At 42.3% G+C, this 15,846-nt stretch overlaps 1 protein-coding gene across 1 annotated transcript; it reads right to left on the reverse strand.

Moving 5' to 3' along the window:
• Window positions 1-64: 64 nt before the first annotated feature.
• On the reverse strand, window positions 65-6,993 carry LOC148898692 (UDP-glucuronosyltransferase 2C1-like). The gene is made up of 6 exons (XM_088993500.1): window positions 6,195-6,993; window positions 4,805-4,953; window positions 3,094-3,225; window positions 2,098-2,185; window positions 1,808-2,027; window positions 65-425 (listed from the first exon to the last, which is right to left on the reverse strand). The coding sequence occupies exons 1-6, from the start codon at window positions 6,991-6,993 to the stop codon at window positions 140-142; spliced, it is 1,674 nt and encodes a 557-aa protein (XP_088849626.1). The 3' UTR covers window positions 65-139.
• Window positions 6,994-15,846: the final 8,853 nt, after the last annotated feature.

A 15,846-nucleotide genomic window follows, 5' to 3' on the forward strand; every position in this document is an offset into this window, starting at 1 on the left:
TCTCTGGGACTGTTTGTAATATTTGTCTTTTTTTTTGACAGATCTCACATCGCTTTTGCCTTACTCCATCTCTATCGAATGTTTATTGTAAGTATAAAATATACAAAATCATACATAGCCCCAACGCCACCGTTTCCCATTACTCAGCCTTCTTTTTTATCTTCCTGTTGCGGCCGCAGCATCGACGCAGGCATCGCTTGCACATGTGAACGAAGAGGAACGTTGACAGCAGGAAGACGACAAGCAGGAAGCCGACCACGTCCAGGCAGAAGTACTGGTACCAGGTGAGCTGGTGGGATTGGACCCTGAGATGCTTGGCGCCTTTATGTCTCATGGTGAACTCGATCCAGAACACGGCCTCATCCAGGGCACTCTTGGGTCGGTCGTGGTGGATGACTGACAGACGCATGGCGTTCTCTTTGTACCTGCCCACAGAATACATGTAGGATGGCATAGGGAGTTTTGAATAGCTTGTGTCCAAATGTTTTGGTCTCGGGAGTGTTTTCCAGCACACACACACACATTTGCGGACACACATGCGTGCACACACACATACACACACACACACACACACACACACACACACACACATGCATGCACACACATATACAACTATGCGCGCACACACATATTGTACACACGCACACACACACATTTATACACACACATATAGGCATGCACACATGCCCATACAGATACACACACACACACGCACACATACACAAATACGCGCACACACGCACACACATATGCGGACACACACAAATACACGTTCACATGCATAAACACAAGTATGCGCACACATTCATATGTACACACACACACACACATATATACATTTACACACAGTCATATGTACACACACCTATGCACGCACACACACAGTCACACATACGCGCACGTACACGTACACATACACAAACACACACAAATACGTATGCACACATATGCACACACACACACACACATATGCGGACACACAAATACACGTTCACATGCACACACACAAATATGCGCACACATACATATGTACACACACACACACACACACAAATACACATTTACACACGCACACACAGACAAATACACTCAGGCACACACACACACATATACACACCTATGCACACTTGCACGCATGCACACACAAATACACATTCTCACACACACACAAATGCACGCACACACACACACACATACGCACAAATAAATACTCACACGTGCACACACACATGCACACCTCCACACACACACATATGCTGACACACAAATATGCACACACATACATATGTACACACACACACAAATACACATTTACACACGCACACACAGACAAATACACTCAGGCACACACACACATATACACACCTATGCACACTTGCACGCACACACACGCATGCACACACAAATACACATTCTCACACACACACACACACACAAATGCACGCACACACACACGCATGCCCACATTTGCACACAAATAGACATTCACACACACACATACGCACAGATAAATACTCACACATGCACACACGCATGCACACCTCCACACACACACATGCATACACACATGCACAAATATGCGCACACACATACGCACACATGCACATCCAAATACATATTCACACACGCGCAAAAATGCTCACACACACACACACACACATGCATGCACACATAAATACACGTTCACACACATATACACAAGTACTAATATGAATTGAGTATTACATCAGTGGCAGATTACAATTGCAACAGCAACCATTTGTAATACAATGCCGAAAAAAGATTGGGGGGGGGGGGGGGGGCTTACGACTTGTCCTCAATGACGGTCTTAATGGCATTGCTGAGATCCTCAGACGACATGAAGTTGAATTCGACGGTGACGGCAGCCCCCTTGTGCCTCATCCGCACCATGTTGTCAGGCTGGTCAGCAAACATGGGAATGCCCACCATGGGTACCCCGTGATAGATGGCCTCGTAAATGCCATTAGTGCCGCCGTGTGTGATGAAGGCTCGCGTCTTGGGATGACCTGGATGGGTTTTCAAGCTGACTTCCAAGTATTTGCCCGAAGATGTACATACAAAATGGCGGGTACTAACCCAGCAGGTCATTCTGAGGGATCCAGTCGTATAGTCTTGTGTTGGCGCCCAAGGTGTCTGGTTTTTTTCCGCTATACCTCCAAAGCACCTACAAAAATTATTAAAAAAGCACTTGATCTCAAATTTGTTCAATCAAATCTATTGTTCCGTCCACGGAGCTCCACAAAAAAGATTATTTACAATAAAGTACAGTGATACCTCAGTTTACGAACTTAATTGGTTCCCAGAAAGTGAGTGTAAGGTCAAAAGTTCGTCTGTCAAACATTTATTTCCCATTAGAAACCATTAAAAATTAGAATAATCCGTTCCCAGGTCCCCATAAAACATAATTTTCGACTAAATAAGCCTTGAAACTACACAAAATATACCATATTTTATGTATAATAAATGTGATATTGGATTGTAATTAAAGAAATAAACTGTACTGTATAATAAAGTCGTTTTATTTACCTTTCTGATGGTAGTTGTCAATGGATGACGAACTTCCAGGTTAACTCTTGATGATATTGGATTTGCCTTTATTAGTCTCGCAGTGGAGACTAATAAAGACAAATACAATATAATATCCGAGTGAAGTTGCCGTGATTTCTCAGCGATAATACCCTCACTCACACCGTCCCCCGCTAGCTGCTTTTCATTCATCCAAATCAACAGTTTTTTTCTATTGTATCTTCTTCGGCTTAACACTAGCCTATGGTGGGGTCTTTTTCGGTCCCATAATAGCAAAAGTACTCCACTCGATAACAAACCACGTCTGCACTCAAAGAAAGGAGTTGACGAAAACTAGTCTGCCAGCCACCACGGCGCTGTGCAGTTTCGTTCGTCCGCCGAAAACCAGTTCGTCTGCCAAGATTACATGCGAGCTAAAGCGTTCGTAAGCTAACGTATCACTATAAATATATATATCTACATATGGGAACTATTACCTCAGTAAAACAGATCATTGAATATTCTTGTTCTTATCATCCAGGGGGAGATTTTCAAGATAAATCCAACCTTCTGGGGGATCTGAGCAAGACCCGAGGCAATCATGTTGGCTTTTTCGTGGCTGACGTTCTTGATCATGGATCCCAAAGTGAAGACCACAATGCCGTCGTCGCCCGAACTCTGCACAAACTCTTCCATGTCCTGAATAGAAGAAGGAGCACTCAACGGCGAAAACCTCCAAGGTGAAACGCAACGCACTACATTATTTTCACTGGGGAATAATGAATATGGCGTCCTCTGGTAATTAGATGTGTATGTATTTAAAAACAAAGACAATTAATTCAAATAGAAATTAGCCCGCTTACAAATGTAGATGTAGCATAATTTCCGGTGTATAAGGCGCACCCAAAAAGTTTTGATTTTCTTCAAAAGACGTGAAGTTATATTGAGCCACAACAGGTGTCGTAACTAATTTCAGCAGCCACCCACTCCATTTCCCCGTGTAATAATAATAATAATAATAACAATAACACATTTAATTTATTAGCGCCTTTCAAAACTCTCAATGTCACTTTACAGTCACAGGAAAAGTTTTACTTCGGCTGAGCAGCGGAAGCTACATGCGCCAGCATTCACTCAACCCGGAAGTCACTCAAATAGATAGAAAGCTAGCTAGCTAGCTAATAGATAGAAAGCAAACTAGCTAGCTAATAGCTAGCTAGCTAGCCACTAAGCTAATATATAGCTAGCTAGCCACTAAGCTAATATATAGCTATCTAGCTAATAGCTATCCAGATAGATATCCATTAAGCCAATAGCTAGCCAGCCAGCTATATAGCTAATAGATAGCAAATAGATAGCTAGCTAGGTAGCCAGCCAGATAATTGACGAGCAGCCTCCAAACCTCTTTGCACAAGCATTCAGCAACAATTGCTTTATAATAATAATAATAATAATAATAATAATAATAATAATAATAATAATAATACATTACATTTTCAGCGCCTTTCAAAGGTCTCAGGGACACTTTACAGTCACAGACAAGCATAGGTACTATAATAAATAAATTACAATCACAAATAAAATGCAATAAATAAAATACAATTATTATTAATAATAATAATAATAATACATTACAATACAATACAATAATTCATTTATAACGCTGGCGCATGCAGTGCGTAACCCTAGTCTCTACTAAAGCGCCTTATAATGTGATGTGCCTTATATTTAGAAAACTTTTCTATATTTATGTTTGGATATTTTTTTTTCATTCATTGGAGATGCACCTTATAATAAATATATGAAAAGAAATGAAAATATAACATTCATTGGGGGTGTGGCTTATACTACGGTGCGCCTTAAACACAGGAAAATATGGTATATAAACCTGAGGTTTAGATCCAAAATATTGTGAATCGCCACATATTTGTGTTTTAGCAGTCACGGATTGGCCTATTCCCCCCCCCCCCATCCTGAATGATTCACTTTTTTTGTTTTCATCATTGTGAGTTGCGGAGCTTCATTTCAACAAAAGTAGTCCTTAGCTGCCATTTTGGAACAGTAAAACCCTTCACTAAATCACCATGGTGGGGTGAGGTTCAATTTGGATCGTTCCTACAACTGACTTCTGAGGCCACATCGGCTTAGTTATGCACATTTGGGGACGAGAGGGTAACAGTTACTCCCATATTTTCGCCACTCTGTTTCGATACTTCCGTAATCCATCCCTAAAAAAAAAGGAATAAAAAAGGATAACCCTTCTCCGCCCTTGTCCTACCTCTGGTAAAGCTTTGGCGGGTCTGCAGTGGATCCCGCCAACGTACTTGAAGTTGGGCAGAAAAGGACGTGGATAGTCAAAATCCCAGTAAGTCCTGATCAACCAGATGTCTGCCCTGCCCACCAACTCACAGGCACTGGTGGGCTTGCCTGTCAAGGAAAAGACAAAAATAGTCACTTTTGGCTGTACGTGTGTGTATAAGTGTGTGTGTGTGTTCGCATTTGTGTGTGTGTGATTACCATATTAATGACGATAAAATAATCTGTCAGTTAAACAGAAAATTTTGACTTGGCAAGAGTATTTTAAACAAGTCAAGAAAATCCCTTCAAATAGCTTAGCACTCGTTACCATTTTAGATGAATTACGGTAATTCCAAACGTTAGCCAAATTTACTCATAACAGCAACAGACAAGGTCACCAATTCATTTACTCGCATAACAAATTACTTTCCGATAATAATAATAATAATAATAATAATAATAATAATAATAATAATAATAATACATTACATTTCATTTATAAGCAGCTTTCAAAAAAAAAAACATATTTTTTTTCTCCGGGTGAGCAGTGGCAGCCAAAATAAAAAAACAGAGTGCACCCTGACTGTGCAGAAACAAAAGCAGACTCATTTTCATCGACACCAAATTTAACAACACTCACGGAATTTGATAGATTAGATTAGATTAGCATTCATTTGTTTTAGAGTGGAGAAATTTACATTTCACAGCTGCAAAAACAAAATACAGGAGCTGCTGTAAAGGCAGCCACTTTCGCGGGCGCCATCTTGAAGTAAAAAGAAAAATAATGTGATACAGCACAAAAGACACAGTCAGTCATTCCATTTTAAGGACTTTGTGCACCCTAGTTAATGTATGAAGCAGTTCTACATGAAAGAGGAGAGGATCAAAGCCTCCTTTTCACCAGTGGATCAGGGACATCAGAGTGGAATGTGCACGTCTGCTACAAGCTAAATATTGAAAGCAAACACAAAGCTGTAGCATCCATAGACAAAAAGAAATTGTCTCACATCTGTCCCACGTAAATCCGCTTAAGAACGGATTAATGACATTTCCATTCATTTCAATGGAGGAGGATGATTTGAGTCATTAGTGTGTTTTCACCGAAGCCAAAACAGGAGGTGTTTTTTTATTGTTGTGGGCGACAGTTCCACATATGTATCGGCGCTCTGCGCTGATGCGCTACGGTTAACCCCACGTAAATCCGCTTCAATTCCAAGCTGCGACAGTTACACATACACATCGACGCTCTGAGCTAACAATTCTTTGTGACGCTGATGCAACAACAACAACAATATTTAGAACGCAACTTAAAATTACAGTGAGTCTTAAGAATGCTGCTCGTGCAGCGGTGCAAGTGATGCGGCGCTTACCTTTGAACTCTGAGTAGTATTTATCCACTTCGGACCAAATTGCTAAATCAATCGCGACGTCATTCCAAGCGTAGAAGAGGAAGTTCCAAGCTCTCTCTGAGAAGCTCATTTTGTCTGTCAGCTTGCTCATGGCGGCCGGCACGAAAGATGGCGGCGAAGGCAGCTGGCCGCAGTACCGCTCAAAGTTGTACCCCAAGGTGAAGCGCAGCGTCAAGATTAACGGAAGGCCCAGAATCTCGGCCACCAACTCGCTACCCGCGTAGATGGGGTCCGCCAGAAGTAGGTCATAGTTGCCGTCCTTCAGCTTGCTCATGATCTCCTCCGACTTCACCACGCCGTCCAGAAACTTCAACGCGTACTGCACGTCTTGCTTCATCATCGTTAGGAATTTAGCGTAGATCTGATAATAATTCATGTAGTCGATTTCGTAAATGGAAAAGGCGAGGAAATCCTCCATGAAACTCTCGAGTTCCTCTAAGGAAACATCGATGTTAAACTGCAAGTAGTCGAAGCGAGACTGCTCGCTGGCCTTCATGAAAATGGAAGCGCTTGGAATCAAAACGGTCAGGTGGTGACCGCGGTCCACCAGCGCTTCCAGTACGGGCTTCATATTGATCCAGTGGCTTCCTTCGGTGTACCACACCAAAATACGCCCGCCTTCGCCGCCCGTCGTCGCGCCGAGAAGCAGCAGGAGGGCGCACAGGGGGATCCTCTCGCCCGGCATTGTCGTTCGAGAGCGTAGCTTAGCCGTGACGTTAAAGACTTTTGAACGGTCCACTCGTAGAAAAAAATGAATCATTAACTCCACAAAGCTGAACTCTGTCTTGTAGTTGAACTCGCTACATGTATAGGGGGGGGGGAGGTATACTGAAGGTTCACATTAGGTGAGGTGGAGGATTTCTCAAGTTACAACGCTTGTTATAATAATAATAATAATAATAATAATAATAATACATTTCATTTCTAAGCGCCTTTCAAGACTCACAAGGTCACTTTACAGTCACAGGAGAAGTTTTTCTGCGGGTGAGTAGCGGCAGCCGTCAGCTCCAGCGTTCACTCAACCCGGAAGTAACTCAAATAGATAGAAAGCTAACTAGCTAACCAATCGATAGCCAATAGATACCTAGCTAGATAGCCAGCTAGGTAGCTAGATAGTGAATAGATAGCTAGCTTGGTAGTGAATAGATAGGCTAGGTAGCTAGGTAGTGAATAGATAGCTAGCTAAGTAGTGAATAGATGGCTAGCTAGGTACCTAGGTAGTGAATAGATGGCTAGCTAAGTAGTGAATAGATGGCTAGCTAGGTAGCTAGGTAGTGAATAGATGGCTATCTAGGTAGTGAATAGCTAGGTGAATAGCTAGGTAGCTAGATAATCAATAGATCGCTAGCTAGGTAGCTAGACAGTGAAGCAATAGCTAGCTGGGTAGCTAGATAGTGAATCGATGGCTAGCTAGGTAGTGAATTGATGGCTAGCTAGGTAGTGAATAGATGGCTAGCTAGGTACCTAGGTAGTGAATAGATGGCTAGCTAAGTAGTGAATAGATAGCTAGCGAGGTAGCTAGATAGTGAATAGATGGCTAGCTAGGTACTGAATAGATGGCTAGCTAAGTAGTGAATAGATGGCTAGCTAGGTAGTGAATAGATGGCTAGCTAGGTAGTGAATAGATGGCTAGCTAAGTAGTGAATAGATGGGTAGCTAGGTAATGAATAGATGGCTATCTAGGTAGTGAATAGATGGCTATCTAGGTAGTGAATAGCTAGATAGTGAATAGCTAGGTAGCTAGATAGTGAATAGATCGCTAGCTAGGTAGCTAGATAGTGAATCGATAGCCAGATGGGTAGCTAGATAGTGAATCGATAGCTAGCTGGGTAGCTAGATCGTGAATCGATAGCTAGCTGGGTAGCTAGACAGTGAATCGATAGCCAGCTGGGTAGCTAGACAGTGAATCGATAGCTATCTGGGTAGCTAGATCGTGAATCGATAGCCAGCTGGGTAGCTAGACAGTGAATCAATAGCTATCTGGGTAGCTAGATTGTGAATCGATAGCTAGCTGGGTAGCTAGACAGTGAATCGATAGCCAGCTGGGTAGCTAGACAGTGAATCGATAGCTAGCTGGGTAGCTAGATAGTGAATCGATAGTTAGCTAGGTAGCAAATAGCTAGCAAGTGCTGTCTGTCAACCTGCAGTTACACCACCTAGTGTCATGTGGACATGTGCCGTGCCGTACTTTTAATATTGATAAGGAAACAAAAAAGTCAGAGTAATACAAATGTTATGAAAATGTGACAGCTGGAGCGAAAAAATGATTTTAAAAATTGTTACATTTGACATTGACTCGATCCAAGAGGACACTTATCTTAATTACGTTAATTATTAGTTAAAAGGTAGAAGAGTGCCATCTAGAATTTATTGTGTGAAAGGGAGCCATAAAACAAAAGTCCGCGATGGACCTTCTTCTCTGCCGCAAACAAACAAGGTTCAACCAAACAAACGTGGCCGACTATAAATCATAAATCATATTTATTTGCGCATACGGACTGCAGACCAATCCGCGGCCTTAAAGGACAACCGACACTATTTTCTTGTTTCCTAACTGACATCAGAAAAAAACGTTTTATAGCATCGAAAATACCCAAAACACGCAGGCTGAGATTTTTAGTCAAGTGCAAAACACCAATAAAAATGACTTCAAGTGTGCTGAAACTGCCACAAAATGAGCTTGGAACTGGTGAGATTCCGAAAGTCCTGCCCCCTTGTTCGTGACATCACGCCAGGATACTCCTTCACAAACTGCCTTGCTCCAGAATCAAAAGAATGACTTCAGAGTGTTCAGATTGGGAGAAGATGCTTTCTTGTTACTCATCCAGTTATGAATATGATTTAAATAGTTCTGAAGAGGAAAGCATACATGTTTGCAATCGATTAAAGAAGTCCTTCGTATCAATTCGAGCCGTCTGGACTCCGATGTAGCGCCCAGAAAATGCACAAAATGGCACACAAGCTGCGTTGAAAATGGGCTGATTTGTCTGCTGGGAATTTGTGTCAACTAGTATCAAATAGTAGTCTTGGTGCAACACATAACGATTCACCATCGCGTTATTTTGGTGTTTTCCTTCAAATTTCGCCATCAACACGAAATTTTCAGACCAAACAAAGTACCCAAAATGCATTGTGCGTCACTTTCTCGGTCAGGGACGTTCCCTCCGTGACGTCACGTAGGGGATCGTCATCAACTCGAAAACAAGACTACGTCACGGAAGGAACGCCCCTGACCGAGAAAGGACACGTTGTAGCAGTCCTTCCATCACGTCAATGCATTTTGCTGTACTTGTTAGGTCTGAAAACTTTGTGTAGCACCAAAAAGAGGCAGAAGAGGGCGACAAAGCTCCGTGTAAGGAATTAACGGGCTGATTAATTCCTTACATGGAGCTCTGTCGCCATTTTCTGCCTCTTTTTGGTGATCCAGTTCCCACCAATGTTGCCTAAAAATGGCACGGAATGAATTATTTAATCGATTGCAAACATGTATGCTTTCCTCTTCAGAACTATTTGAATCATATTCATAACTGCATGAGTAACAAGAAAGCATATTTTCCGAATCTGAAGCCGTTGTTTTGATTCTCCAGCAAGGCAAGAAGTCTTGACGTGACGTCACGAACAAGGGGGCGGGACCTTCTGAAATTGGCCACTTCCGGGTTCAATTTGAAGTAGTTTTTGGACACTTTAATTCATTTTTATTTTGACTAAAAATATCAGCCTGCGTGTTTTGGGTATTTTCGATGCTATAAAACGTTTTTCTGATGTCAGTTAGGAAAGAAAAAAGTGATGTCGGTTGTCGGATTTGGAATCATTGCAGTCTCCAAAAAGTAGGGCAAAAAAATGGCAAAGCAGCGAAAATAACGAAAAGGCTTGTGGGTTGCCTTCACCGAGTCGCCGTCCCCCCCCCCCCCTTCCTTCTTCCCGATTGACTATTCTATCCCAAGCGTTCGTGCGTGCGAGTAATCGTCTATTGAGAGCAAATTTCCTTATCGGCGCCGCACACGCCGCCTCAATCCGTTATCTGAATGGGCCAGATCAGTGCTTGCTTGGCAGCCCCCTTCGCTCTCCCGGCGGAGAAAAGAATTTCTGGAGTTTTTGGGCGCCAGCCGATAGCCCCCCCCCTGAGCTCTTTATCCCCCTCAAAGCCAATTCACACTCGCCATGTTTCAATATCCCCGGCTCAACCCCCTTTTTCCTCCTCCTCCTCCTCGTCCTCGTCTTTTAAACCCGCTAGCCGGGCGGCTGGCTGCGATGCAGGTGCAGGATTGCGACGGAGGGTGACGGGGTTGGTTGGGCCCCCGGGTAGGAGTGGTGGTCCATTGTTGGGCTGGACAGGACCCTCTTTCCTCTGGAGGACCCCGTGATGGCGGAGGCGGCTGACAATCACATGTTCTCATCTGATTATGTAAATGTCTACTTGAAAAAGCAAAACGCTGTAACACCTCCGTCCCGCCGGCGGCGGCGAAGCGATGCGGCCACGGGAGGAATGTCCAGGAAAATTTGGAGGCGTATTCAACACAGAAAAAGAAACAAATGAAATTATAACATAGCTGGGATTCACTCTATGGAAGGTGCATTTCATTGAATAAGGCTGAGGTGTCCAAGTCAAGGCCCCGGGGGGCCAAATCTGGCCTGTCACATCAGTTTATTCGGCCCGCAAAAGCAAATCAATCTTGTGAAATTCCATTCTCATCTATCGGGCTAGCTAGCAATCGAGCTAACTAGCGAACAAGATAGTAAGCGATCGAGCTAGCAAGCGATCGAGCTAGCTAGCGATCGAGCAAGATAGCGATCGAGCTTGCTAGCTCCCTTTCTATTCAGCTAGCTGGCTAATCCCTTACATCGCAGGTGTCAAAGTCAAGGCCCACGGGCCAAATCTGGCCTGCCACATCAGTTTATTCGGCCCGCAAAAGCAAATCAAACTTGTGAAATTCCATGCTCATCTATCGCGCCAGGTAGCAATCGAGCTAACTAGCGAACAAGATAGCAAGCGATCGAGCAAACTAGCAATCGAGCTAGATAGCAATCGAGCTAGATAGCGATCGAGCTAGTAAACGATCAAGTTAGTTAGGGATCACGCTAGCTAGCGCTCGAGATTTCTAGCTCCCTTTCTATTCAGCTAGCTAGCTAATCCCTTACATCACAGGTGTCAAAGTCAAGGCCCACGGGCCAAATCTGACCCGTCACATTTTATTGAGCCCACCAAAGCAAATCAAAGTTGTAAAATTCCATGCGGATTTAAACGAGCTAGCTAGCGATTGAGTTAGCTAGTGATTGAGCTCAGTAGCGATTGAGCTATCTAGCAATTGAGCTCAGAAGCAATTGAGTTAGCTAGCGATTGAGCCCAGTAGCGATCGAGGTAGCTAGCGATCAAGGTCACTAGCAATCAAGGTAGCTAGCGATCTAGCTCGCTTTCTATTCGGCTATCTGGCTAATTCCTTAAATCACAAGGCCCACAAAAGCAAATCAAACTTGAAATTCCATGCTCATCTATTGAGCTAGCTAGCAATCAAGCTAGCTAGTGATCGAGCTAGCTAGTGATCGAGATAGCTAGTTTTTAAACTGAGGTATCACTGTATAATACAATCCATACATATTGATTTATATAGCGCTTTAAAAAGCGCTAACTTGGACAAAAGGCAAATGCTACCCACTTGTGGAAGGGAAAAACATTGCTAGAGTCCTGGGTTAGGGTTTAGGGTTAAGGGTTAGGGTTAGAGTTTAGGGTTTAAGGTTAGGGTTTAGGGGTTATGGGTTAGGGTTAGGCGTTAGAATTTAGGTTTAGGGGTTAGGGTTTCGGTTTAGGTTAGGTTTAGGGTTTAAGGTTAGGGGTTTAGGGTTAAGGTTTAGGGTGAGAGTTTAGGGTTTAAGGTTAGGGGTTATGGGTTAGGGTTAGAGTTTAGGGTTTAAGGTTAGGGTTAGGGTTTAGGGGTTATGGGTTAGGGTTAGATGTTAGAATTTAGGTTTAGGGGTTAGGGTTTCGGTTTAGGTTAGAGTTTAGGGTTTAAGGTTAGGGGTTATGAGTTAGGGTTTAGGGTTAGGGTTAAGGTTTAGGGTTAGAGTTTAGGGTTTAAGGTTAGGGGTTATGGGTTAGGGTTCGGTTTAGGTTTAGGGTTTAAGGTTAGGGTTTATTGGGTTATGGGTTAGGTTTAGGGTTAGAGTTTAGGGTTTAAGGTTAGGGGTTATGGGTTATGGGTTAGGGTTAGAGTTTAGGGTTTAAGGTTAGGGTTATGGGTTAGGTTTAGGGTTTAAGGTTAGGGTTTAGGGGTTATGGGTTAGGGTTAGACGTTAGAATTTAGGTTTAGGGGTTAGGGTTTCGGTTTAGGTTAGAGTTTAGGGTTTAAGGTTAGGGGTTATGAGTTAGGGTTTAGGGTTAGGGTTAAGGTTTAGGGTTAGAGTTTAGGGTTTAAGGTTAGGGGTTATGGGTTAGGGTTAGAGTTTAGGGTTTAAGGTTAGGGTTATGGGTTAGGTTTAGGGTTTAAGGTTAGGGTTTAGGGGTTATGGGTTAGGGTTAGACGTTAGAATTTAGGTTTAGGGGTTAGGGTTTCGGTTTAGGTTAGAGTTTAGGGTTTAAGGTTAGGGGTTATGGGTTTAGGGTTAGGGTTAAGGTTTAGGGTTAGAGTTTAGGGTTTAAGGTTAGGGGTTATGGGTTAGGTTTAGGTTTAGGTTTAGGGTTTAAGGTTAGGGTTTATTGGGTTATGGGTTAGGTTTAGGGTTAGAGTTTAGGGTTTAAGGTTAGGGTTTATGAGTTAGGGTTTAGGGTTAGGGTTAAGGTTTAGGGTTAGAGTTTAGGGTTTAAGGTTAGGGGTTATGGATTAGGGTTCGGTTTAGGTTTAGGGTTTAAGGTTTAAGGTTAGGGTTTATTGGGTTATGGGTTAGGTTTAGGGTTAGAGTTTAGGGTTTAAGGTTAGGGTTTAGGGGTTATGGGTTAGGGTTAGGGTGAGGGTTTAAGGTTAGGGTACGGTTTAAGGTTAGAGTTTAGGGGTTAGGGTTAGAGTTTAGAGTTAGGGTTAGGTTTAGGGTTAGGGAAACAAAACCCGAACAAATTCGGAAATGGCGCTGGATATCACGCTTTTCAATTCTCGAATAAATTCGGGAATGGCAGCGAATGACTTAATTTACTCATGATTAATTTACCCTAAATAAATGAATGAAATTAAAAACGATGAGCCGTTACGCTACAAATATAGCGTCTAGGTTTACTATAAGAATCAAGTGACTCAAAAAAGGTTCCGCTATGAAATCTCCTTGGTGCAGTCGTAAACTTGCACGGCGGCGATCCACTGAGTAAAAAAAGTAAAGGGCAGCCGATGACGACTGAGCCCAAGAGTAAACAGTTGGCGCTATTAAAGTGACGCTAATGGCGTGTTAAAGGGTGCGGAGGGCAGCTGGACACACCGTCCGCCTTGCGAAATCTGACAGCTGACTCTTTGTGGCACAGTCCCAAAAAAAAAAAAAAACAATGAGCAAATGATGTCAAATGCCACGGTGGCCTTGTGTTTGCTTCGACGTTGTTTGCCTTCTTAGCGGTTAGCTTAGCTAATGCCCGAAAATGCTAAGAGAGAGTCTGCCGGGTAAGATTAACAGCTTTGTATGTGCGCATAGGCGCCGTGACACTTTTTGTGAGCGCACTTTATGGCACGGCCATTTGTTAGAAGTTGAAGAACACAAAATGTCTTCTTGGGGTTTGTGTCGGGTATTTTAGGGAATGGGTTTTTGAAATACTGTGATACCTCGGCTTACGAACGCTTTAGCTAACCAACTTTTTGCCTTACGAATAGCTAGCTGTCTATTTGTTATCTAGCTGGCTATCTATCTATCTAGGTAGCTCGATCTCTATTTGCTATCTAGCTGGATAGCTATCTCGCTATTAGCTATATATTAGCTAGCGAGCTAGCTTTCTATCTATCTCAGTTACTTTCGGGTTATGTGAACGCTGGCGCGCGTGGCTGCCTCTGCTCACCTACAGAAAAACTTAGCCTCTGACTAAAGTGACCTTGAGAGTTTTGAAAGGTGCTTAAAAATGAAATGTATCATTATTATTATTATTATTATTATTATTATTATTATTATTATTACAACAATAGGTCACACAGAAAAGTCTCAAGCACCCTTGCTTAAAATAAGCAAAGGAAGTCAGCCATTTTATTTTCAGCTAGTAATAGCTCATACGTCTTATACGTCACTTCCTTAGATGTCACGTCTTCCTCATTGTGACCGACGCATTAATATTATTGTTGTTTTATTTTTGAAAATGAAGACATATTTGGTTTGAAAAGTTAGTGTGGCCTGTGTTTGCCCAAAGACACCTGGGATAGGCGCCAACACGCCCCGTGGCAGAAAGAAAATTGGTGAAAATAAGTTTGTTTTTATAAAATTTTACACATCACCTGCTGTATTATTAAATTTTTATCCGGTTTATGCGATGAAATAGTTAAAAAGTTGTTTTCTAGATTTTGAACGGATTAAGATTTTTTACATTGATTTTAATGGAAAGTGCTGTTTCGGTTTTGAACAAGTCGGTTTTCGAACAGGTTTCTGAAACGGATTATGGTCGAAAACCGAGGTATCACTGTATTTTGATAATTGTTAAATTATCAAATTATTCAATCAATCAATTTATTATACTAGTGTTTTTTGGGCAAATTATTGGGCTCATACTTTAAACTCCCACTTGGGAATTTTGTCCCAAATAAAACCCAATTGTAAGCAAGGAAAATGGAAAGAGTATGTATTACAGGAACCCCTCCCCCCCGCCCCTCCGATGGTCATCCGGAAGGTCACGACAAGGTTAAATACTTGGTAACCCTGAGCCATTAAAATGGGCCGTCCCCCCCCCCTGCACGTTTTCTCAACGAGACAGCGCTTGACTTCAGGGTGACTTTTTAGGGGTCACAAGTTAAGCTGCCCGTGATTCAGGCCAGTGTGGTCAGCGGTGGTCAGCTTTGTAAACAATAGCATCAAGTCAGTTGAAGCACTTTAGCGCACCCTGAAATATTAAAATAAAAATGGCTATCAAGCTAAATGCTAAAGTTGGTTTGATTTTGATCATGACTAAATTAATAATAATAATAATAATAATACATTTGATTTATAAGGCATTAAGGATTTATACATGCCAGCGTTCACTCAACCTGGAAGTAACTCCGATAGAAAGCTAGCCAATAGATAGCTAATAAATAGCTAGCTAGATAGCTAATAAATAACTAGCTAGACATCTAATAAATAGCTAGCTTAGATAGCTAATAGATAGCTAACGAGACAGCTATTAGATAGCTAGCCAAATAGCTAGTTAGATAGCTAGCCAGATGGCTAATAGATAGCTAGCCAGATAACAGATAGTCATTAGAGAGCTAGCTAAATAGCTAGCCAGCTAATAGATAGCAAATAGATAGCTCGGTAGCTAGCTAGCTAGTTAGCCAGATAATCGATAGCTATTAGTTATTAGAGAGCTAGCCAACTAGCTAGCTAGATAGCTATCCAGATAGACAGCTAGACAGCTAATAGATGGCAAATAGATAGCTTGGTAGCCAGCCAGCTAATAGATAGCAAATAGATAGCTTGGTAGCTAGCTGCATAGCTAGCCAGCTAATAGATAGCTATTAGATAGTCA

Source organism: Hippocampus bargibanti, linkage group LG04 (genome assembly GCF_051943395.1).
Source record: "Hippocampus bargibanti isolate YZ-2025 linkage group LG04, ASM5194339v1, whole genome shotgun sequence".
Taxonomy (NCBI): Eukaryota; Metazoa; Chordata; class Actinopteri; order Syngnathiformes; family Syngnathidae; genus Hippocampus; species Hippocampus bargibanti.